Source organism: Scleropages formosus, chromosome 21 (assembly GCF_900964775.1).
Source record: "Scleropages formosus chromosome 21, fSclFor1.1, whole genome shotgun sequence".
In the NCBI taxonomy this organism is placed as follows: domain Eukaryota; kingdom Metazoa; phylum Chordata; class Actinopteri; order Osteoglossiformes; family Osteoglossidae; genus Scleropages; species Scleropages formosus.
The window spans coordinates 2,952,271-2,977,006 of NC_041826.1; the positions used below are offsets into that span (position 1 = coordinate 2,952,271).

Consider the following 24,736-nt stretch of genomic DNA (forward strand, 5'->3'; position numbering starts at 1 on the left):
CTAATTTGGTGCGGTTTGGAGTGTAATTTAGATCAAACATATCCATGTAAATGAGTCAGGGATTCTTAATTAGGTGCCTATGAAGAGGGGGAGAAAGGGTGTGAGGGGCAGATTTGAAAGAGAGAAAAAAGTTGGACCACATCTGTAGGTATGGGTGTGGCACACACTGTCTTTGAGTTTTTCCTATACAAACAGTTCAGTAAGATACCCTCTTACATGCCACTGTTTTTGTTCCCTATTATTTTCACATGGATAAGGGAAAGGGATTTAATTTGTAAGAGGAACGAGCCGGGAGACGCTCGTTCAGCTTCATTTCAGGAGGTCTCTTGTCTCATGTTGAACGGTCTCAAAATAGGTCATGGGGCTTCGGTGCTGGACTTTCATTTTCGTTGTGCTGCCAGCTACTTTTGCCGCTTATGAAGAAGCTGGGCATGTGTCAGCCTGCCATGTGTACCCATAGGTCTGTTCCCTCCCAGTGACGCTCGATCAGCGTATCAGAGTGAGTGTACGGCACTTAGCGGTGTGATGCAGAATTATGTCATGGCGTATGCGGAGGAGAGAAAAATAACATCCGCTGTTCCATTAGTTAACAATCTGACTAATGGAGAAACTGGCAGAAACAGCACAACAGACTTTGCGCCCCCGTGCCAAAGGGTATGTTCCACTATGCGGGTGGACTTAAGGCTAAAATTAGTTGTTTTGAGGGCAGTTGGGCCCCGTTTGCAGAATGTAAATACAACATGGCGAGATGAATATCTCTCTCGGGAGAAGGGGTTAGCCACATGGCTCACCAAGGCTGCCAAGGGAAGAGACATGTACTGGGTGCCGTGTGAGGCCCTCTGAGCTAAAAGATTAGTCTGTGGACAGCCCCCTAATGCTGCTGGTGACACAGGGGGGCAGAGACAACGTCATGATGGTATTATTGCCATGCTGCTTTCTGAGCCACGATATCAACGCCAACTTTTTTTTTTTTTTTGCGCCATAAATCGAGGCCACATTTTGTAACCTTGCTGCTTTCCAACATCTACACATGGATCAATCAAGTACATCCTTTTTTTTTTGCGTTTCACTTAGTACGATTACAGAGAGGTGCCCCTAATAATGAGAAAATATGATTACGGTTAGCAAAACCTGGGCACACAGCAGCATGTTAGGGAAGGACTTGAATTTTTTTGTACTGATTTGGAGGATACATCTCTGTCTGCTGGATACATTCTTTTCTGATTCATTAAAGTTGTCTTCTGTTTAGTTCACTTTTTTAATTAGCACCACTCTCTTCCACTGTGTCAAACGGTGGGATGCGCGTTTCCCTATTTGGGCAGCTCAGTGTAAACCCCTATTGATTATAATGAGGTACAAGTGACGGACTTCCCCGTGCCCTCTAATGACCTGTCACTGTGCCACTATCCTCCAAGCTGATCTGGGGCCCCTTTGCCAATCCCGTCTGCGAGGCCCCGGCTCCGAACTCACAGCCTCACCGCGTGAGCCCGGGGCCCCCTTGACACTTTAATTAGGACCGGCCTCTGCGCTGCTGTTCTTTCTCCTGGGCGGCTGTGACTGCCAGCTGCTTCCAGTGCGCACTTGCATTGGTGCTCACTGACACCTGACAGGAGCTGTGAAGGAGAACTCGAGCAGAGCCAAAGTTTCACAGCAAAGCCATAAATGTTGATCCTCTGGACTCAGACATGTTTCCAAGAATATTAAGTGGTCTTTTCTTGTAGACTGTACTACTTCTGAGTCTAATAAATGGCTAGTTATACACAGAAAAATGAAAAGGATATATGCAGTCATCTAAATTTTACCAAGCAAATAAATAGTGAAAACTTTGGACAAGACCAGCATGAAGTGCTTGTGTATGTGTGCGGTAAATGGGGGGGTTGGGGGGGGGGGTATTCCTTGTGTCTCAGCCCTTTCTATAAGTTATGTGATGACTTCAGTTATTCGTCAAGTAAAACAGAACACAGATCTGTTCTATTAAAGCACAGTTCATAAAAACACAAGCTAGTTATACAAGGCACCACAAAATAAAGGGTTTCTGTATCGTTCCGAAAAGTTCTGGAAGCATCCCTCACGCGACTGCTGTGATTATGATCACAGGAGTAATGAATAACGCATGTGTTTTTTATTACGGGCAGAATTAATAATTCAAAATTTTGGTAGAAGATGATATGACCTTGGCAAAATTAAGAGAGCCAAACAGTTCAAGAAAAATAACAAAAGCAGCAAGAAAAAAGCAACGGCAGCAACAACAGCAAACAATTGCCATTATCAATACTGCCAAAACTGGAGAACTCTGGGTAGGAGAAGAGAGTCTAATGAAATACAGGGCAGAGCTGGTGGTTAACACAGCCTTCCAAAAAGCCTACACTAAGTAAGAACAGCCTCAGGGCAATATTGTTAGGGTTAAGGGACTTCTCAGAAAGGCTTGTAATCTCCATGCAAAATTTTGGGCCTTATTGATCTTAGGTTTGGATTCCTTGAATATTTCAACATTACAGCGGTTTCTGCGTACACCCATTTATGTTTGTAAGTTTTCGTTAGCATGTGACCTTTATGTGGGAGAATTGAGGAGGTTTTATTATCGTATGAGGGAAGGATAAAGCTTGTCTCTTTCTCTGTGGAGGCCAGTGACCAGTATGGATTCCTTGTTAGATGAGGATGGACTGTCAATAACTGATGAATTAGTATGAAATTAGCGTAATTGGGTTAACTGTTTGGGCTTGGTAATTATCCCTCCCGTTCAAGCTGTAATTTGAAGTATCAGAAATAATCGTTGCGGATCAGTCCGAATGCTGCTGCCCTTGCCGGGGTGTTTATGGCAGCGAGCTGCACACAGACGAGGCTCTTTGCTTCTGTGTAGCAGCAACTCATTTCGTGGCCTTTGTGCCGGTATGCTCTTGCAGTGGTTGCGCCCCGTCCCAGTTTGAACCCTGGGAGCACGAAGGGAAAGAGGCCCCAGTTGTTGGGACTGCTTTGTTTGCTGTGCAGTTACTTAGATGTCATGGGCAACCATGGAGGGTGCCTTGCTTTCATTTACCTGTCTCATATTCACTTCCACTTTCACCTTTGTAAGTACTTCTTAGTTCCTAAGGTAGCACTTCTATGTACGACACATTAGGTGGCGCAGTGACTAGCGCTGCTGTCTCACAGCACCTAGGGGGTGCGAGAGAACATGGGTTTAATTTCCTCTCAGTCTGTGTAGAGTTGTATGTTCATCCCGGGTCTGTGTGGGTTTTGTCTGGGTGCTCTGGTTTCCTCCCGCAGTCCAACGACATGCTTTTCAGGGTCACCCCTAGTGTGTGAGTGACAGAGAGGGTGTATGTTCCACTGATGTATGAATGAGTGACCCATTGTAAGTACTGGATCTAACAGTGTAAGTCATCGTGGTGAATAAGGTATGTGGGCAGATAACACTAGAGAGAGTTCACTGGAAGTCGCTTTGGAGAAAAGCACACACACACACACACATTTTCAGAACCGCTTGTCCCTTACGGGGTCACGGGGAACCGGAGCCTACCCGGCAACACAGGGCATAAGGCCGGAGGGGGAAGGGGACACACCCAGGACGGGACGCCGGTCCGCCGCAAGGCACCCCAAGCGGGACTCGAACCCCAGACCCACCGGAGAGCAGGACTGCGGTCCAACCCACTGCGCCACCGCACCCCCTGGAGAAAAGCATCTGCTAAATAAATAAAGATAATTGCACAGCACGATACTTCAAGGGAGCAAATTAGGGAAACAGAGTACTCAAAGGTACAATTGCAGCACCCATACTAGAACATGAGTTGGCAAGTCTCATGTGAAATCAACATGCTTATCCCCTAATAACTGTGGTATATGTTGTCCAAACCCTGTCTGCCCAGCCTGAGTTTCAAGACAAGTTAAGAGGAAGGTGATGGAACATCTCCCCTTTTCTCCTCCACACAGTGTCACTCAGGAACGTGAGTCGCAAGCGTACGTCCGCGAGCACTTCTGAGGCCACGCTTTCCACTTTGCCACGCCTGGAAATGTGGACTCTATTTGCAAAACATCTCAAATTTGGTCCTGAATGACCAGATGGGGGGATTGGTGGCTAAGATTAATTGTTGGCGCTTTAAGTTTTGAAATAAAACTGTGCTTTAAAAGTCACACTCCTGACTTTGAAAGAGCTGAAAAGAGAACTCTGAACAAAGAGGCAAATATCACTGAACAGTCACTTCAAAGACTTGAGTTAATTAGTTTCCTCATAATCTGCAGATGCTGCGATTAAAAAAAAAAGAAAGAAAAAAAAAACTGTATACAAATACATGAGTACAGCAGGGCTCTGGCTATGTGACACAGTTCCACAGTGAATCATGACTGCTGTTAAAAGCACTCTTTACAAGTTTTGCTGGTTGAAAGCCCAAAAAACGCCTCGTATGTATTTTTTTTGTCTGATCTGCATGCTTTGGTGTGCATCCACCCATTCGTGGATTATCCACAGGGACAGCACCTAGAGGCCTAATGAGTGTGTTGGCGTGTCCGTGTTTGCCTCGCTTCTTGTTTGCACAGAAACTCATCTGTACCGCGGAGCGCGGTATTCACAGGAAGCATCATTTGCCATTCTTTCAATAGAGGGAGCTGCTGTGTCCCATGTACATTTTCATAGAAACACAACTGAGAGGCAGACAAAGCTGCAAATAGGAGGCTATACTGAGGAATCAATATAATTACCAGAACAATATTTACTTATTCAATAACAGCATAACAAAAACAGTAATAGCAATAATAATAATAATAATAATAATAATAACAACAACAACAATAATAATAATAATAAGAAGAATGAGAATAAGAATATCCATCCATCCATTGTCAACAACCGCTTGTCCCAAGGGGGGTCGCGGCGAGCCAGAACCTATCCCGGCAACACAGGGCACAAGGCCGAAGGGGGAGGGAACACACTCAGGAAGGGACACCAGTCCGTCGCAAGGTACCCCAAGTAGGACTCGAACCCCAGACCCGCCACACAGCGGGCACCGGCTGAACTTGCCACACCCCCCAATAATAATAATAATAATAATAAGAAGAAGAAGAAGAAGAAGAATCAAACCAGTGCAGTACAAACAGGTTGAATAGTTTGACGGATGGCTGTCTTGGCAGCTACAATGGCTTTGGTCCTGCTGAAATGTGAACTTACGTTTGGAAGTGTCTGAAGAGCACCTTCATGGTTTCCTGGTTGGGCTTTGGGAGCTGATGGACCAGCTTCTTCACAGTCTGCAGCCGCCGTGCATGCTCCCTCGTCTCTGCACGGGACACACAGGCAGCACGGTGAAACCGGAGCAGGTTGCTCATACACTCACCTGGGTCATCTGCCCAGTGACTTCTCCGCATCATCGAATCAATGGCATCCAACTTTTAGTTCATGAAGTCAATCTAATAATGGCCCATGCGAAACATGAAAGCATAATCTCCCATTTAGCCCAATGAATAGAAGTTCTGCAGAGTGGTGCGACATGTCGACCAAAGAGAGAGTAATTCCACACACGGGAGGTGTGTTTCAGGGAGAACCCCGTGCATCTGTTTGTCTTTGCGCATTTATATTCAATTGTGCATAATTTCTCGGAAATGGAGATAATTTATAGCATTTTGATGTCGATCTGGCCATGCAGATGTCGATGATAAGATTTCACCGTTATCTGATCTGATTACATATTCCTTGACTGAAACGTGAAGGGTGACCGGTGCCAAGAGCGAGTTCCATAAATCACTTCCCCCCCGCAGTTTGTGTGCCCCACCAGAGGAGGAAACAACCATAAACTAATAAATCACAGGCCGCAGCGCTGGATTTGCAACATAAAAAATTAACCACTTAAATGAGGTCTGCACTGTCCAGACCCTTGCTGGCGAAACCGGGCTGCTAATACGCGATGATCCGCGTCAGCAATTCGGAAACCCGAATGAAAGAAAGGCATTGTCTGCAATGCTGGCATGTGGCGACATCAGGTAGTCCTTCGAGTGTGGGGGTGGGGTGGGGTAGAGTGGGAGGCATGGCAGTCTCTATCGCTGAAGAGGAACCAACTAATCTACAGGTTTGTAAGGCAGTTACCTGAGCCACACTGGCATTTATCAAGATCATTTTAGCGCAGGCGCCTGGCACAGCTAAAGGTCTCCTATCTGGAAGGGACATCGTTATGAATTATTGTTTTGCGGCTAGGTAGAAAATTGTACTTTCTGGCTGCTTTTTCTCGTGATAAATCAACTGGTCACACATCACGGCTGGCCCGGCGAAAGCTGCTGAGCTGAAGATTTTTCCTCACCGGTTGCTTACTTTCCTGCACTGTGAGAGAGTGGTGGTCCACTCTGTAGGCCAAACTGAGGGGCCTCGGCACCCAAGTTCCCCGTCCTCTTTGGTGTTCTTGATAGGAGGCACAATTGGGCTAGGTTTTCATGAAACGTGCAGACATTTTTGGAACTGTACATAACCCTATATATATTAGAGGCCTACTCATATAACTTGTGGTATTGTCACAGATGCAGACGGGAGACTGGAGGTAAGGTTTGGACCCAAATGCAGGTTTGTTTATTTTGGGACCGGACATGAGATCAGACAGGAATCGAGGTCGTGGGTGGGCGTGGGTCTTCCGAAGTGCGGACGTCTTTTCGAAGGGTGAGGCAAGTATCAAAACCGGGTGGATGGGCAGGAGGTTGAAAACCAGGAAATCCAAGAACGAAGGACAAGGGATGTAGAGGAGGAAGAAATCATGCTGAACAAGCCAAGCCGGTGAACTCTGTAAGATTCCACAATCCAGTGAGTTGACGGCGTTTCTTTTATGCCTAGCCGGTCTGATCTGCGGCAGTAACTCGATGGCGTGAGCATGACATAATATTATTATTATTATTATTATTATTATTATTATTATTTTTTTTTTTTGTTGTTGTTGTTGTTCGGTTTCTAACAAACAGAAAGCAAGAAGTGTAATGTTTCTTTTTCTTGCATCAGCCTTACAAGTGCAAACTACCAAGAGCTTTGCTATGTATATGTTTGACTGTAATAAACATTTTACGTTGGTTTTCAACATTCCTTCTTGTGTTACTATTACATGATTGTAGCTTGAGCAAAGTATGCAGTTGTACAAAGGTTATAACTGAAACAATAATAAAAGCCAGAGTAATTTCCAGTTCTATTTGGTGAGGACAAGAGCACTTTCTACTATCTAAACCTTAGGAGAACATGAGGTGATGGCACAAGAACGTTATCGTTAGAGGGATCTTCTTCAGGAAATAATTCTCTTTGAGCTTGTGGGGTGATAAGATGGCATGCTCACACAGTCCATGCCCTGGATTCTCCAATAAAATGCCCCACGATGTGTCCTCATACTCAGCTGACAAATTAAAAGAGTGGTGTGGATCACCTGGCTTTTCCATTTAGAGTCAGTCGTGGATGAGAAGCAAGCTCAAGCAATGGAGACCTCACACTGAGCGGCATAAAGAAGTCGTCTGGTTGAATAACAAGAAAAGGCCACAGCACTCATGGCCACCTTGGGGGACTCAGAAACTTTCTGTAGTATCTTCTACACTGATGAGGACCATAAGAGATGAGGTGAAGGAAAATTATTGGTTGCAGCTCAACTTTAACTGTCTACTCGGTCTGGAGATGTTTGCAGGTGGAATCTTCAAACGGGCTGCTGTATTCTCGTAAGCACTTTCTTGTATGTATAAAATTCACAAGCCTCCCAAAATTAAGTTGATATTTTGAGAGCGGTCAATGAATAGTTTCCTCTTTGGTCACAATAGGAAATTATTGCTCCAAAGGATCTGCTGAGTTAGTGTAAACACTGTTTGCGAACCCAGCTGATCGTAGCCCCCCTGTCAAGTGTGTCGTAACATGACTACTCATCTACAGCGGAGTGTGATTATCTCTATGCTAAAGGGCTTGTTCGGAATGACTAAGCCCGACACCGAACAAGGTGTACCCTTTGAGCTCCTTGAGAAGAAGTGTTTCCCGACATGTTACCTTACGTGGAGAGTCTTTGCAGAACTGTAGTGAAAAGTGTGGCACTGGAGCGAACTGACCGATGGTGATGAAAAATGGAAAGAGTCTGCTTATGCGTGCATTTACACCTGCGCCACAGCTGACACCAAGCAGGAGTGACTCACTCTTTGATGGATTGGAAAGAAAGGGCTAAAAGGTAATGCTGCTCCAGAGGACCTCCTGTCCATTTTGCCTCAAAGACATTCATAATGGCACTTATTGCAGAATCAGCTCCTCTAACCCTAGCGCTGGCTTCCTGCAATCATTCTCCTCTATCCAAAGTACTTCTCTACAACGATACAAAATGAGGGCAAAGTATATAAAAGAGAAACATTCAATCTTGGTCCGTGTAATGACAAGGGGCGCACAGCGCGCTTTCGAAAAATGGTGTTCGGTCGACTACTTTCCTGTACGTTTACAAGAGTAATTCTACCTTAAATGTAGTTTCATATCTTTTGAAATATATGGAAGAAAAAAGGACTGGGACAGAGTGGGTGCAACAGTGTGTGTGAATGTGTGTTTGTTAGCACCCCATGAATAATGCAGGAGTCTCACCGCTGCTGCCTTTGTAATGGCTGGATCTAAGTAAAACGAATGAGACTTTAAAATAATGGACAATAATTACAGGAACACAATGGGGTTGTGTTGCAACGGCCAGCCTTAATCATTTACCGTCAAGCTCGTCCCTTCCTCCTCCTCCTCCTCCTCCTCCTCCTTTTCCTCTGAAGAGCTGCTTGTCTCCCGGCAGGAAGGCAGACGTTTTGCAGCAAAGAAAACACGCCTAGTGGAAAGAGGTGCCTGCTTGCCAACCTGAGCTCCATCCATCTTCCCTAGGAGAGCCGGGCCTGATCTTTGACCCTAGTCGCAAGCTGCCGCATCCATCATACCCTGTTTTGGTAATGTGGTTAACTACCGACTTCCTTTGTTGAGGCGGGGTTGGAGGGGGCGAGAGATCCGACTTGGTTATTTTGTCCAGGTATGACCCCGGGTCCAGAAGAGAATACATCTTTGTCTGCAGTCTATCTGGCGAGGTGTAATGATAAACTGTGACTGTTATATCATGTCCTGAAGAATGGATGATGTCCACCTGACCTAGAGGCATGAGAACGTTTTTTCGAATGCATTCTGCTTTGTACAAAATGTACCCGATATGGGGAAAAAGGCAAACTCTCATTTTTCTTCGAAAACAACACTGTCAAATATCAAAATTAAGGCGTCAGGTAAAGAAATTAGGCTTTTTCGTCACTGTCTCTTAGCGTTTTAATAGGTGGTAATTTTATGGCTTGAACATTTCTGTAATGGACTTCAAAAACTAAGAAAAATCAAGGCTTAAATAAGACAAAACTACTGCCTGATTATAAAGGACATGAATGCCAAGATACTCTACATATGCTCATGCAGCCCACTCTTTAGCTTCTAACCCTACATGTGTCAGACTTTACTTATTTTATTTGTAAGTGGATGACTTGAAGCCCTGCAAGCTGTATTTGCCTCCCACATGAGTGTTAGCGGGGTCTTCAGGGGACAAAACAACCTGGCCTGTATCACCACCCCCAACGGACAGCCCTCAGAGCTGGGTTACATGCAGACTGCCGGCAATGCATTTGCATGCCGTGTGTCACATCATTTTGAGTGTCTCAGCCAGTGTGGAAGGGTGGTTTTTTTTGTTGAGTTTCTAAAACTGACATATTGAATGTGCAAATAGTGCAGTTCAGTGTGAAGCTGTGTTTGCCATTAATATGTGCTGATATAATAGAATATCATTTATATAGATACGTGCTTTAAGAAATCATAATATGTTATAGCGTTCAAGTCCTGTTTGAGGTGCCTTATGGCAGACTGGCGTCCCGTCCTTGGTGTGTCCCCTCCCCCCTCCAGCCTTGCGCCCTGTGTTGCCGGGTTAGGCTCTGGCTTGCCCTGACCCTGCTCAGGACAAGCGGTTTCTGGCAATGTGTGTGTGTGTGTGTGTGTGTGTGTGTGTGTGTGTGTGTGTGTAATATGCTATAGCTCACTAAATAGCTGAGTCATGCCAGAGTGTTTGAAGTTCAATTTACATTAAGTATATTGATCCAACAAGCAAAACTAAACTGTCTCGCACATATATGCATTTATTGTATCGTTCATGTAAAGATGTGTTTGAAAAATACAGAAGATTATGTACGGTGGTACAGTGGTGCAGCAGGTAGTGCTGCCACCTCACAGCACCTAGGCTGTTCAGATTTGGCAGCCTGTGTGGATATTCTCCACATGTTTGCGTGGGTTTCCTCCCAAAGTCCAAAGACATGCAGTTCAAGTGAATTGGTGATGCTCCGTTACCCATAGGGTGTGAATGGGTGAGTGTGACTACGTACATTGCATATCGTGTATATGTGTTATGTCCTGAGCATCTGAGCACTGCTGACACCGCAGTAGGATGCCAGGATGTCTGTGAACATGAACTTGTGGACCACACCTTATTTCCTGCCCCCTGCCAAGCGAACCCTCCAAATGTAGCAGATGTTAGCGGTTGCAATCTGCTGTGACCCCTGTTCCTGCTCGAGGCCCTACCGGCTCGAACGGGATGTTGTGGGGGAGGAGGGGTCTATAGTCCTTGCATTGGCAGATGCTTTAAGCATTTGGTTGGTTTTTTTATAGATCGATAATCTCTGTGAATAATTCTTCTATTGCTCACACATCTGAGATTACAACACCGTCTGAGCCCTTCTGCTGTCTCCAGCTAAATTTTAAAGAGAACCTGAACAGATGTTTGTTCCTTGTCAAGTTGTTGCCTTTGGAAGGGGTGACATGATATCTGGGAGTGTCCGTTTATTACAACACCACTTTTATAAGTGTCCAGCTATCACCTGCTGTTAGTAGACAAAAGAACGAAGAGACAAATTCTCAAGTTAAGATGAAATTACATTTACTCTGTGCCTATCGTGATTTTGTCTTCTAATCTTATAAATAAGTGTGTGATATTGGAGCGATGTTGCAAATGTTTCCTCTGGAGCCTTTGATAGGACGTTAATACGCAGGGCATATTTTTGTAACTGGTTGTGGTGAATTTGCTATGCCAAATGCAGCAGAAAGAGCAAAAATAGTGCTCACGTCCATAGAACCTGAAAGCAGGATCAGCTTCGGTATCGAAATAAAATCACCATGAGCTACGCGCACCCTGACATTTTAATGTACGAGTGGCATTTTAATCTTTCATTTGAATATGCATCCTGACCTCCTGCTCCTGCGGATCGGCGTGGCTACCAGATTTCAGGCAGAGAGGAAATTGTGCTACATTTCCTGACAAATTGAGTTAAACGGACATTAAGTGGGCTTTAAGAAAACAAATGGCTGTCTTTATCACAGGTGGACACTGATGGCTTAATGGGGCCTGTGCCGATCGTATCGGCGGCTAATGGCTTGACAGGAAGCATTAAGGGTTTTTGTGTAAAGAACTGGCAGGAGCCGGCCCGCTAACACGGAGCTGTCAGCCGTGCCGTGCCCCCTTTGTGCGGGGAAGCAGATGTTTGTACGTATATGGCGGATTGGCATTGGGGCGGGCAGCAGATGCCTGTGCGGGTGCCAGGCTCGCAAGTCGTACAGACGGGGCACGTCCCGGGGAGGGGGCGGGCTTGCCCCCTGCCATAGGTGATCCCTAGCGGAACATGCCACAGCTTAGTGCTTTCTGTTTTTTTGTTTTTTTGTTTTTTTCCTTGGCTTTTCTGCTGCTTTGCCGGGGTAGTATTTAGGAACACAGCCCAAGCTCAGGCCTAATTACAGGGAATAACAAAGAGGGAGTCTTTTTTTTCCAAGGGACAATTACACAGCAAGGGATACACAGAGAACAGTCATATCCCATAACCGTTTGCCTTTATACAATGAGAATTACACCTTAGAACACTTGTATATATACAATTACATGCTGTTCTATCAACAAACTAAACCAGAGTTGTGGAAAAACCATATTCTGACTACCATTTTACTTAACACAATGGTTTGATGCCACTGTACTCCTGTTGTTTGCTTTGTGTACAACAAGAATATGGTTTGTGGCGCATGCTATATATATGCAAATAACAAAATGAAAGATAATGAATACAATGAGGAAGATCAATACGTAGCAGCACGTGTCTTGTTCGATTAGGGCAAGCAACCTCACGAGGCGAGAGGTGCTTCCTGATGTGGACCCCAGTTGGCATTGTATTTCGCAGAGTTCCGAGTCACACATCCATCTGTCTATGGCTATCTCTGCTTCTCCCTGCAGACTTTGTGCTTTTGTCTGCCGTGTCCCTGTGGAAACTACAGATGTTCATGTAGCTGCCAGTTTAAGAGAACCTCAACTTTAGCACTGCAATGGCAGTTTTATTATGTACCAGATACAGAGGCTGTCCTCAAGTAGCGATTTTGTACTGAGTCTTCACCTTTACCTTGATACCTTGCAACATGCTTGCTGTTCATGACCTGGGGTGGATACAGGAAGTTAGCATGAATATGAACTGAGGATCTGCAGTCACTCTCAACCCATTATGCATATTATATTATTTAATTTCTCAACTTCTAAATTTTTAAAACTTTGATTTCACAAATATGTGGTTGTTAACTCACTTTCTTAGCTCATTATCTTTGTTATGTTAACATGTTCCCACCTTCGCCTTCCTTGTACACTGCTATGAACTCAAACCACGTTGGGACTCACTTCTTACAAAAGGAGGACCTCTGGTGCTGAAACTGCATGCATGGGGCCAATGGCTATTATTAACCTCATCCCACGCTGACAATGAGGACATTCATAGAAGGTTGCAAATCCAGAGGCTCCACCAGGCGCGGCCTATGCATCATTCTGCCCATTGTGGACACCACCACCTCCAGCAGGTTGAACGCATCCTATGCAGTTTGCCTTGCGCACCTTACGTTAATCACACTGGATATCAATGACCACATATTCACTGCTCCTTGGAGGCTGACCTGTCAGAAATTTGTTTCGACTGCATTTCTTATGTTAACATTCAGCCTAATTTTTCCACAGACAGGGAACTGGGGATATAAATTCAATTTAACCATCACAGAGGATCAATAAAGGAAAACCAACCTCCAGCCCGGGTCATGCATACCTGAGATACTGTCACATACACAGAATACTGAGGACATAGTAGAAATCTGCTGATACTGGACATCAGTTGCCCACTACATACATTTTGAATCACCTGGTTAGAGTTAGGGTTAGGGGTAAACCCTAACCCCAACCAGACTGCTGTTATTTAACATTATCATAGTTCTGCATTCGAATAATGTGTAACAGCTCGAAGCATTTCTTTGCACAACAGATGTTTCCTGAGCTACTTATGCAGGACAGTTCCTTTGTCAGTCTAAAAAGAAGTGCATCAATCACAGTGACATCATTGTTTCTGACCGTGTCTTTTCCTGAGCTTTCAGCCTCTGCGAAGTCTATAGTACTGACCCCCCCACCCCACAGCATAGAAACAGGTAGCTCGCACTCCATTAAACAAACACTGTGGCCCCTCACTTTTATTTGACATTTTATTTGGCCGTGACAAACGAGCTGCAGTTGGATTATAACATAATTTGTCTTGTCTTTATTACCGGCACAAAGGACACCATTCATTAATTATTCTACCGTTGCGGCTCAACGCTAACTGGAAAGGTCCCCCATTGGACAGATGGCGAGGACAATGTTATTTATATCAATCAGCCCTGAACACTCCGCCCGGATGGCTATACCTTGGACTGTGTTGATTTATGTCTCTCGGCCTCCAGCTCGACCCCACAGGCCCCCGCTGGGGTGTTTTAATCGAAATTGGATTGACAACGGATTTTCAGGCCGTCGCCTGTTTTCGGTATGTTTATTTATACACAGGTTTCGTTGTCTGTTTTGCTCTCGTAGCACAGGCAGCGCTCTTAATTGCGATAAAATCGCCCTTGACGGCCCTTCCCTGTTCCTGGTTCAAATGGGGGGCCAAGTGATTCTGCTGTAGCTAGCCGTGGGCTTGCTCTCTGTGCTGTTTAACACCTATGATTGAATTTGGCCCCCCACTGCTGGTTTCAGACACAGCTGCTCGCTCCATTTTAAATCACCTATCAGCAGAGTTAACCTAAATGTGGGCCTCATTATGAAATGGGAAGCCGACATGTACTGCTCGTGCAGTGCTGGGATTTTATCCCAACGTTCTCTTTGAGCATCGATATTGGATTCTGGGGAAAAAAAGAAGAATAGAATCTAAATATACTGTAATTGGGAGAGAAGTTTTAAAATAGCTTTGATGATTTCATTTGGGTGTAAGTGCTCGGAGAAGGAAAATCTCCAAACACCTGCCAAATACATTCTTGCGCTTTATGGCTGAACCTTGGAAGCCACTGTAATACAACATCATTTTAGAGTTTTCATTAAAAAATGGACTACAACACACCATTCTCTCTTTTTAGCCCATTTGACCCAATTGCTAGTTAAAGCAGTTTGTGTTAAACTGACCCCATCTTTTTTCACAAACACAAACATACTCTATTTCAGCAAGTGGTCAATGCTCTTACTCATGCAATGTGAATTATCCACTGCTGATTTTTGAACCTAGGAATGATGCTGTTCAACAGCATAAAGCAGAGGTAGAGAAACAAAAGTTTTTTTTTTTTTCGAGCCAAATGGCACCCAGTCTGGCTCAAATGGATACAGATTCCAGTCAGATGTTAGCAGCACAACGCACATCCAACTGACAGTCTGACATACATCTTGGGAAAGAGCCACCAAAGGCACTGCTTCCACACAGTCTCAGGCCTAAAATCAAGACTTTTAGGGAAAGTTGCACAGTTTACATTGTGTGTGTGTGAGTTCACACTGACTCCCATTAAAAGGGTTCACTCTCTGCATATTGATCGCATTTTCTTCACTTTCAATTTATAATTCTTTCCAAGAACATTTGTCATTTTTTTTGTATTTATTTTTTTCCATACAAACGGGTTCTATTTCCCATGCACTGCCACAGTAATTGCACTGCTCCTGGAAGTGCGTCAACGGGAAAAACATATTTGTAAGTCCCATTATCGACCACAAAAGCGGAAAATACTTTATGGGAAATTCTGCGAAAAAACGGTGTAACCCGTTGGTGATCTAAATGAGCTCTATTACAATGTTTATGCTCAGTAGTTCCAGACTGCCGCTCTAGCTATTATTTGAAACCTTGAGAGAGTTTGATGATTTATGACCTGTTATGACACAAGACAATTAAGAAGAGTATGAACAAAAAAGTTATCTATGAACATCATAATACAGCAGAAGTATTTTGAAATTTTTGACACTCAGTGGACTTCAGTACTATGAGCTTTCTTCAGGCAATTTTAAAAAACTTGAAAATGTTATAAACTTAATCTTTGGAAGCAACATTTTTGTACAAGGAAAAATATAAGAACTTTCTTCCATTTTTTTGACATTCAGCTCTTAGTGACATAACTGTCATTGGATATAACTATTGCTGTATTATTTTATTGCTTAGACAACTCAAATCAGAAGACGCTAAACGTTTCACCTGTTCACACAGTTGAATGTTTCATAAAGCGGTTTTGATTAAGTATTTTTTTCAAGGGTTTGGAATTCATCCGTCCTTTCAGTTTTAGTAACTGCTTTTCAGCTTGCAGTGGTATAGAGCCTATATCAGTAACATAGCACATGAGGCAGGGTACACCCTGGAGGGGTGGGTTTGTTTATTTATTTATTTAACAGAGACTAGAGCTGCATCTGGAGCTAACTGATTTTTCAGAAATTCCACTTGTTATAGAATGTTGTTTAGCATGCTGATATTAGAGTGTTCAAAAAGTTGTCGGAGAGACACTGCAGCAGGTTCAAGTCTTATTTAACTACATGATGATGTTAAGGATTGAACTACCAGCTTTAAAGAACTTCCTTTGGTTGCACTCTGTTACAATGAAACTCCGTTTGTTGTGTAAGCAAGGCTTGTTGTATTATCTCTGGATTAGTTTGCTGATATTAAAGTCTCATTGAAACAAATATTAGCAAAGAGCAAACAGTCTTACAGGTTCTGATTAAGATTTTAAAGGCATCCCTTTTCTAGTTTTAGTTAATGAAAAACAAAGTCTTGGAGGATCTAAGTTGTAATTTATTAAACATGAAAAGCTCCTTGATGAAATATAGAAATGAGATATATTTTGCATTTCAAAGATTTAAGATGACAACTTACTTGCATGCAAATTAAGTTGAAATTTATATTAAAAAACCAAGTATTTGAAGCAAAATTATTTCTGAATGCGGTTACTACAATAATGTGGCGGTAGATAAGGGGAGGCCATTCATTTCTGCAAAGTGCTGAAATGACTTTTCTTTCTGCCATTGTGTATTAGTGTTCATGACTTTTATTCCAAGGCACTGCATATTAAAGAAATGTGCAGAATTAGTAATAAATTTGTTAATTACAAATTTAGAAAGCATCACTGTGCTGTTTTCCCACCATGTTTTCTTTGCACTTAATTCAAAAGCAGCGTTGCAGATGTGTTATTTAATCATTTATGTGAAGGATTTGACACAAAAAAAGTTTGCCTCTTTCATGCCTGTTTATTGTTTATTAAACACGCAATACAGGCACACATCTATGTATAATTTAACCCTCACAGTGCAGCCATTTACTAAATGCAAATTTGTTTGGGTTTATTCTTTCTTTTTTTTTTTCAAGTGTTGTTAGCCATGGTTTAAATAAGTGAAAGGGCTTATTACTTTAAAACCCATGTAAGGTTGCTGTGGATAAGGGTGGCTGGAAACCAGTAGGTCACAGACAAACCCATGCCTTTTTTTCACCGCTGTTGTTTTGTTGTTCTCCAATATAATGGCAATTATTTATTAGCACAGATCAGTACATGAATGTACTGCCATTATTCCATAAACTAGTTTTAGTTCTTTCTTATTCAAGCAGTCAGTCAGATTGGACAACTGGTACATTGCGTTAGATATTCATGAAGCTAATGTTCTGTTTCCATTTCCAGTGAAGGACCCAATAAAATATGCAGCTCAACAAACTGAGGGAAATATCCCTGCCTGCTACACAGCGGCCTGTTGCACGTTAAGCCATTTGCATACATTTGTTATACACATACATTTTACATCAGTCACCTTGCAGGATAATCAGGTATGGATTTTTTCCAATGGCCATGTGGCATTTCCTCATACTGTGATTAAGCTTATTATTTATACCTATTACAACCAAATTAAAGGCCTCAAACGCGACTTGCAAAACATATCTTTTAAATTACCCAGGGGAATGTAAAGACTCTCTTCAAAAGTACTTTTTCATACAGTATTTTGTTCCTCCTCAGAGAAATTTAGCATAAATGTCACGAATGCATGAAATATATGTAGATACCAGTCTATTTTATCATTTACTACCATAAAATATATATGTAATATGTATAACATCTACCATGTTTTGTATCATATAAGACAATATTGATATAGGTACTGACAGACAGACAGACAGACGTTTCATCTTGTAAACAGATGACGTAACCTTGCGGTTTTGATAACTAAAGTATAGTACTGTAAATGTATTTTCTCTTACTTATGATTTTCTTAATTAAATTTTCTTTTCTCTAGCTTACTTTATTGTAAGAATACAGTATAAAATACATACAACACACAAAATATGTGGTAATGGACTGTTTATAACAGTAGGCTATTAGTAGCTAAGTTTTGGGGAGTCAAAAGTTATACGCGGATTTTCGACTGCGCGGGGGGTCGGCGCCCCTAACCCCTGCGTTGTTCAAGGGTCAAGTGTACTGTCTCTTTATTTTAATGTTGCCTTCCATATGCAACTCTATGTCAGTACAATGTTGAACTCTCCCCAGGAGCAAAACATATTGAAGTGAACTCTATTTACAAATCATATTGTACTGAACGTCAAGTAACATGTACGTGCAATTATTTATAGACTTGCTTATTGTCACTGATGAAGGTTTGGTGTAAAATGTCAACTTCTCACCTATCCCTGATTAGGCAACATCTTCAAGAGGTAAAGTTACATAAACTGAATGTGTTTTTAAGCTTTAATACAAGTGAGGACACAGGCATGTGGAAGAAAGGAGTAAAGACTATTAAAAAGCAGTGATTTCAAAGTCTCGTGGGAACCAAAAGAGCCATACTTGTACTTAATTTACATTTACGTTTATTCATTTAGCTGACGCTTTTCTCCAAGGCAACGCACATCAGAACAGCAGTACATTACACTAGCACAAGGAGTGATCTGGATGCAGACACATGACTCTTGAGTTCAGTTTTTCACATACCACTGTATAAACCAGTATATATTACAGGAGTGTCTGCATATAGGGTTTTTTTTTTCCGTGATGCTGAAGACATTTTATTTTTTAACACGTCAATGACTCCACATATTGACCAAGGAAAGGCTGTATCCGACGTTTACAGTAGATGCTAAGCAGAAAGGCTGACAGCACGGTGCGGCAGCTGACGCTGTCCGAGAATGCTAGGTAGCAATTCTCATAAAGGCCCAATTCATCAGTGCAGGCGTAATTTGCTCCGAACAGAAAAGCTCACAAAAGGGCGAGCTTGTCAGTGAGACAGGTGGCTGGAGATCCCGCTCTGATACTGAGCGATATGAATAATAGATTGTGGTAAATGTGCGCCAGGACCCAGGCTGTAAACACAGCTGCTTCCCTTCCCTTCCAAAAGAACAGCTTGGCAGGACGGCAACCGGAGCGCCCGCTGCACCTGAGCACCGGGGCCGATTAACTAATCAAAATCACCGGCTAAATGGGGGGAGAGCAGAAAGAGAGGCGGAGGTGCGGGGAAAGCGGAGGAGGTATTAGCTTGTACCCCTTGTCATTGGTGCTCTGGAGCTGCCCAAGAGGGACCACTGGGGGTTATGGGAAAACAGGGAAAGATGATGGCAGCACAGTCAGTTGCCACCATTAAATATGAACGGTGTGGAAATGAACAATGAAGAAAAAAGTAGCACATGTTTAAATATTAAATCTTTTTGCAGCAAACAAAAGCAGGGCTTTGCTGGGTATATTGAGGAATAGTAATATGGCCTTATACTTCGTGTCTGTGTTTTCAGGGTAGCACAGTCAGTGACATGAACCTTTCAGCGGTTCTTTACTGTGAAAAAATGTTGACTGCAAACAGTCACAGCTAGATCATAAAAGGATAAGTATTGTAGCTGTTATTTTGGGCTAGGAATATGTATCCTTCCATTTGAGTACACCCTGCTCCATTTTCACTGTCACCTGTTAGAATATTGGATAAAAAATTGAAGACTTTAGAAGGAAACTCATCAATAGCAACTAATGCCATCACTCTATAATAAATGCAATGTTAAGAAAACTGCTACTACTAATAATTCATTTAAACTTCACTTTCATACATATTTTCAGTTATGACAAGCGGTTCAGAAAATGTGTGTGTGTGTGTATTTGTAAAACATGTTCTGAATGAAATTTTAATGACAATAACCGTGCATTTCCGAATGCGAATGATTGGCTTGTTTAATCACATGTCATACTAATTGTCCTTTTTGATGCCATCTTTCAGTGCCAAGATGTAAAGTAGAAACTTTCTTATTTCATTGTTAGCTATAATTTTCTGCAGTTGATGACTCCCTTGCTGGAGTTTAGGAAAATTTGCCTAGCAGAAGGTAATTAATTCTTCAATTAAAATGTTGTTAAACATTTTTAATGAGTAATGGGCGCTTGGGAATTAGATACAAAAGTATCCTTAACCAGGGAAAGAAAACATGGATATTTACCTTCTGAAAACAGGCCTAATGACCCACTTCTTAAAATCAAACGGTTGTACAAATACAAATGAAGAATCAAATGAGATCTCTGCTGGCACAGAGGCAACATGTTTCAGCTCAGGTGATTATTCTGGGCTTAATTTCTTCTGTGCTGTTCTTTTTTACATTGTAAATTAGGCCATGATTGCTCTAGCAATATCATATCAAACAAAACTACACATCCAAGGGCAAATTAATCTGTTCCCAATTTGTTATGTATAAATTAATACCAAAGGAAGACATTTGAACTGCAGAGAGGAAAATATTATATCCGATTACAATCAGGATGTTTATTCATCATTAGACACATCTACTTACTGAAGTTAAAGTCGCAAGGGCTGCCAAAGAAGTTCTCGTCTTTTTCACATGAGCCTTATTTCATGATATTGCCCTCATACCATGCCGATGGCTTTTTAAAGAACTTCAGTATATGAATGTGGCCAAAGAGCACTGCAGTTCATGGTAGAAAGTCCGTTCCATAGTCCACCCCTCTGTGGCAATGCGTGAACGGCTGTCGATTGCAATAGTAGGCTCACTCTGTAGGTTCCTGGCATGGCTGTCTCAATTAGCGACTTGTAAATGTGTTGCTTGCTTAATCACCCAAAAAGTGGCCCCTAGGACCCGTGCTAATGCAGCCCCATTAAAAGGGCCATCAAAACAAAAAGAACTGCTCCTAATGATGCCGATCCCTCACCGCTGTCGTGGGAAAGCCAGACGTGTGTCTTAAGCGAAGGCTGACAGACGACGGCTAGCGTTCGCATTGGGCAGCTTTGTTATGAGTGATGGATGTGAGGGGAAGTGTGTGCTGTAATGCTATAACCATTGGAAAAGGCTAGCACCGGTAGTGTCAATGATGGGAGAGGTGGGAGTTTGTTCAGGCCTAATGTGAATACTACAATCAACACGGATCATGGTACACGGTTTGGACTTGGCTCCACAGTGACTCCTCCCGGGAGAGTCTGAGATAGCCACTCCATGAAAGCACCAACAGCTGTGAGCATTAGACCACTAGCTAAAGTCTGAATCCTGGACCTCTTACATATCACCAAAACACAAACGAATAAATGCGGCTGTCTTCACCTGAGCAAAATTCCTCTTTTTATTTATCCAGTTTCTTTATTCCATTCAGCTAGTGAATCTTTTTTGTCTGTTATTAGATGTAGGTAGTATTATACAATAGGACTGTTCAGACTAGCCATCTCAAAGTTGTAGTTTTGGTAGATTTCTGAGTCATCTTTATTCTCTTCAAGTGGGACATTTGTTCAATAGTAACCGCAGTCTTCTTAAACAAATTCTTGTCTCAGTTATCACTAGTGAACAGGTGATTCCAACCAACCAATGTGAACAACAGCTTGTCCCGAGTGGGGTCACAGCGGGCCAGAGCCTATCCCAGAAACACAGGGTGCAAGGCTGAAGAGGGAGGGGCAACACACTGGATGGGACACCAGTCCATCACAGAGCACGCCAAAAAAGGATTTGAACTCCGGACCTGCCACAGAGCGGGGACCGACCTAACCCACTGCACCACTACACCTCACCAGGTGGTTACTATCTACCACAAACATATTCTGAAGAGAACTGAGTCTGGGAATCCTGCAGTGAACTCTAAAAATGACCAGTCATACTGTCTGCAACAATTATCACCCGTAACTTGAAATGAGAATGTAATGATTCAAACACGGCAGCTCTACCTGACAGTCAATACAGCCTGCTGACGTCAAGGAGCAGTGTTTTTCTTTCTCTCTTCCAGTGGAAAAGTAGATGAACAAAAATAGATGAACCTCAAAAATCCTGTTTTGATTAATTATACAGTACATGGGAAATCACAATCCCTTGATAAATCCAAATATATTTATATAATATATATATATTTTATAGAAGGAGAAGTTTAAGATGGTGTGTCTCGCGGGAAGCGGCGTGTGGATCAGATGGTTATCAGACAGCTGAAGAATTTGCTCATGAAAGAGGCTCTGCTGGGTCCTCTAACTCTGTTGCACAGTCAGGCCCTTTCAGTGACAGGTAATGAAGCGAGCCTGCTAATTGCAATAAAAACGATCGCGCACACCATTCCATTAGGCATAAATAATTTGGCCACTTGGGTATGTGCATTCCAAATTACTTATTCTTTTTGTATTCCAAATTACCTATTCTTTGTGAAGTTTCTTTCACATGATTAGTGGGCTTTGCAGCTAGCCATTGGCTTTTTTCCACGTCTCTGTATGATTGTGTTTGTTTGCTTCTTTATTTATTTATTTATTTATTTATTTATTTATTTTCAAGCCCCTTTCTTTTTCTTCAAGTAAACTCCTTTGGAAGTAGCTTTAGCTGGAGAGGTGCGATCAAAATGTTAAGTAGAAAGAGTGACGAGGGACAAGGATGTGCTGCATTTCTAGTTTTTAATGTATTTTCAACGTCTGTACTGGAATGTTCCCTGAAAATGACATCAGTGTCGCTGGCTTTTCTTTTGTCACTGCTTTGATATTTCCTGTTGACTCAGGATCAAGGCACGCTTTTTCGTTTGTATCACTGCAGATGTTCCAGGACGAACCGAGAAAGGTTTCAACTTGTGCCACTAAACAATAGAAAACATATTCTCCAAAAAAGAGGGGAAAAAACACAAAAGAAAAGAAAAACAGCCAATTAGATTTCAGTGCAAATGTGTTTGCCCGTACAAGTAAATCAGAACGGCGTTCTGACGCCTTAAATGCTTTATGACCTTTTCATAATAATTCAGGTCTTGCATTTCTGTGTGAAAGTATTCAATGAGAAATGTAGATAATGAACTATTCTATGAGTAGTATTGCTATGAATCTCCCTTCTTCACTGATAGACACTACTGAACTGGAAGAGAACCTTACAGGTGAAGCTATATACCCCTCCTATTGAAATGATCCTTCGCTACGAATTAAGTATTAAAACTTCTATATATGTACTCTCATCTGTTTAAGTGAAGGTGAGCACCTCTGCTAATGGTTTGTATATCTGCATCCCCAGGTCCTAACAGCACTTGGATAGTGTCTTTTTTAGCCTGGCGTTGACCATAGCAAGCTGGAGAGTGGCACTGGGGTGTATGGTCCGCAGCTTCAAGTCATGCTCAAAAGACCCCGCTCCAAACGAGACGGAGCGCTTTACAAAGAGCTTCACTCAGACGGAAAAAAAAGGCAATGATCCTACTCAAGAGCGATGACCTTAGTCAGCCCCTGGGAGCAACGAGATGTCTGTGTTGTTGTACACTCGGCAATAGGTGCAGTGAATTACAAAAAATAAAATTAGCAGGATATAAGAAAAGAAAAGAAAGCTTTCGCTCTGTGAAACTATAAGATATTTTTCATTTTAAAAGTTTGACACATACAATAGTAATAAGTTCTGAAGATAGCAAAAATTGTGGTTAATTATCTTGACCACAGGTTTTTAGCATGCTAATTAAATTCTGCTTGCCCATTATGATGGATTGACCTGTGCATGTTGGATGGCGCCCCATTCCTGGCATTGGGTTAGCTGGTCCGGAATCAGACACTCGTGACACTGGTCCCGAGCCTGTCAGATGGTCCATGCTGACACGGGAGGGGAGAAAATGGGGCAGCCGCATCTCCCAGCAGGCCTTGCACTGCAGCTCCCTCGCACAAAACTTCCCTGGAAGCTGAGACGGGGGCGCACAGATGGCGTTGCTGCCATTCCAGGGTTCGGCGCGGCAAAGCCGCCGTCTTTAATAGCATCATTTATTCATCGGGGGGCGGAGGCGCTGTTGGCCAGCCTGGGAGAGGTGTGTGTATGTGTGTGTGAATCGGGTGGCTCATATTGAGAAGGAGAGAGCAAAGCCTGACTGAGACGAGTCCCATAGAGTCACGCACGCTGGCGCAGATTAGTGCATGTTTCTGTCTGGACCTCTAACGGGTCTGCCCATGCCCTTTAGTGGTGGAGACATGCCCTCTATGACACAGGGGACAGGCTCCGATAATGCAGCACGCTGTTTAACACAGGCTCCGGCTGGTGCACTCTCTCTGATGGGAGGTGGAGTTTAAACCCCTCTTGAAAGGGATGAGCCGACAGTCTGCATTAAATTATAGGATCAGCCATCCAGGAGCTGTACAGCACCAGTATTCCCTCAGCCTTCGCAGTGACCCACATACTTGTTTATAATTAAAATCTACATTGATGATCAGTTCATGCTATAGATTATAAACAGTGGTGTCATTTTGGCTGCAGCTTGCTTTGTGCTGCGAGGGCTGCTTTATGGTGGTCCAGATCTGTCAGTCTCCACAAGGCCAGGGAAGTGTTCAGAGAACACACAGAGAAGCGCTGGTGCTCTTTCAGATGGAGGACGAGAGAGACCATGCTGTGGGGGTGCTTTGTTCACTGCGGTGGCCGGCTGTGCGCCCTGCTGGACGTGTAACAGGGAGAGGGAGGCCGTGGTGGGGGGTAGGGGTCTTCGCCTGGTGTGTTGGCCACCCCTGCAACAAGCTCTGCCAAGGAGGCAAGACTCTAGTCCTTCAGTGGGTTTGCACTTTCTCAAACAAATTTTGAACAAACTAATACAAAAGACATTTCTGAAGATGATGTATTTTCGCTATATACTGGAATATAGAACTTCTTGGTCAACCCAACAGTTGTAATTAGTAATTAGGCAGAGAGAACAACTGTTATTCATTAGAGAAGCTCCTTGACTTGCGATGGATCGACTTTCAATTTTTTGACTTTACAGTGGTGAGCTGGCAATAGAAATTCAGTAGAAATGGTACTTCTAATTTTAAATTTTGATTTTTTTTTTTTGGGATAAGTGATATGCAGTGGGATACTCTCTCTCGATTATGGGCAGCAAGCCCATAATGGCCATTGCACATCTGCTAGGCTATGATGTTCAGTAGGTTAGGTGTATTAAATACATTTTCGACTTACTATGGGTTTTGCTGAACAGAACCCCATCGTAAGTCGGGGACCACCTGTAGTTAGTTCTTATTTTTTT

The 24,736-nt window shown here is 42.9% G+C and overlaps 1 protein-coding gene across 2 annotated transcripts in view; it reads right to left on the reverse strand.

Moving 5' to 3' along the window:
- The window catches only part of arhgap15 (Rho GTPase activating protein 15), a 136,043-nt gene that overhangs the window by 12,424 nt on the left and 98,883 nt on the right, over positions 1-24,736 (reverse strand). For both annotated transcript variants that reach the window (XM_018735561.2, XM_018735560.2), the window contains one exon: positions 5,159-5,264. In XM_018735561.2, coding sequence (XP_018591077.1) covers positions 5,159-5,264 — 106 coding nt within the window. The remainder of the gene's footprint in view (positions 1-5,158; positions 5,265-24,736) is intronic.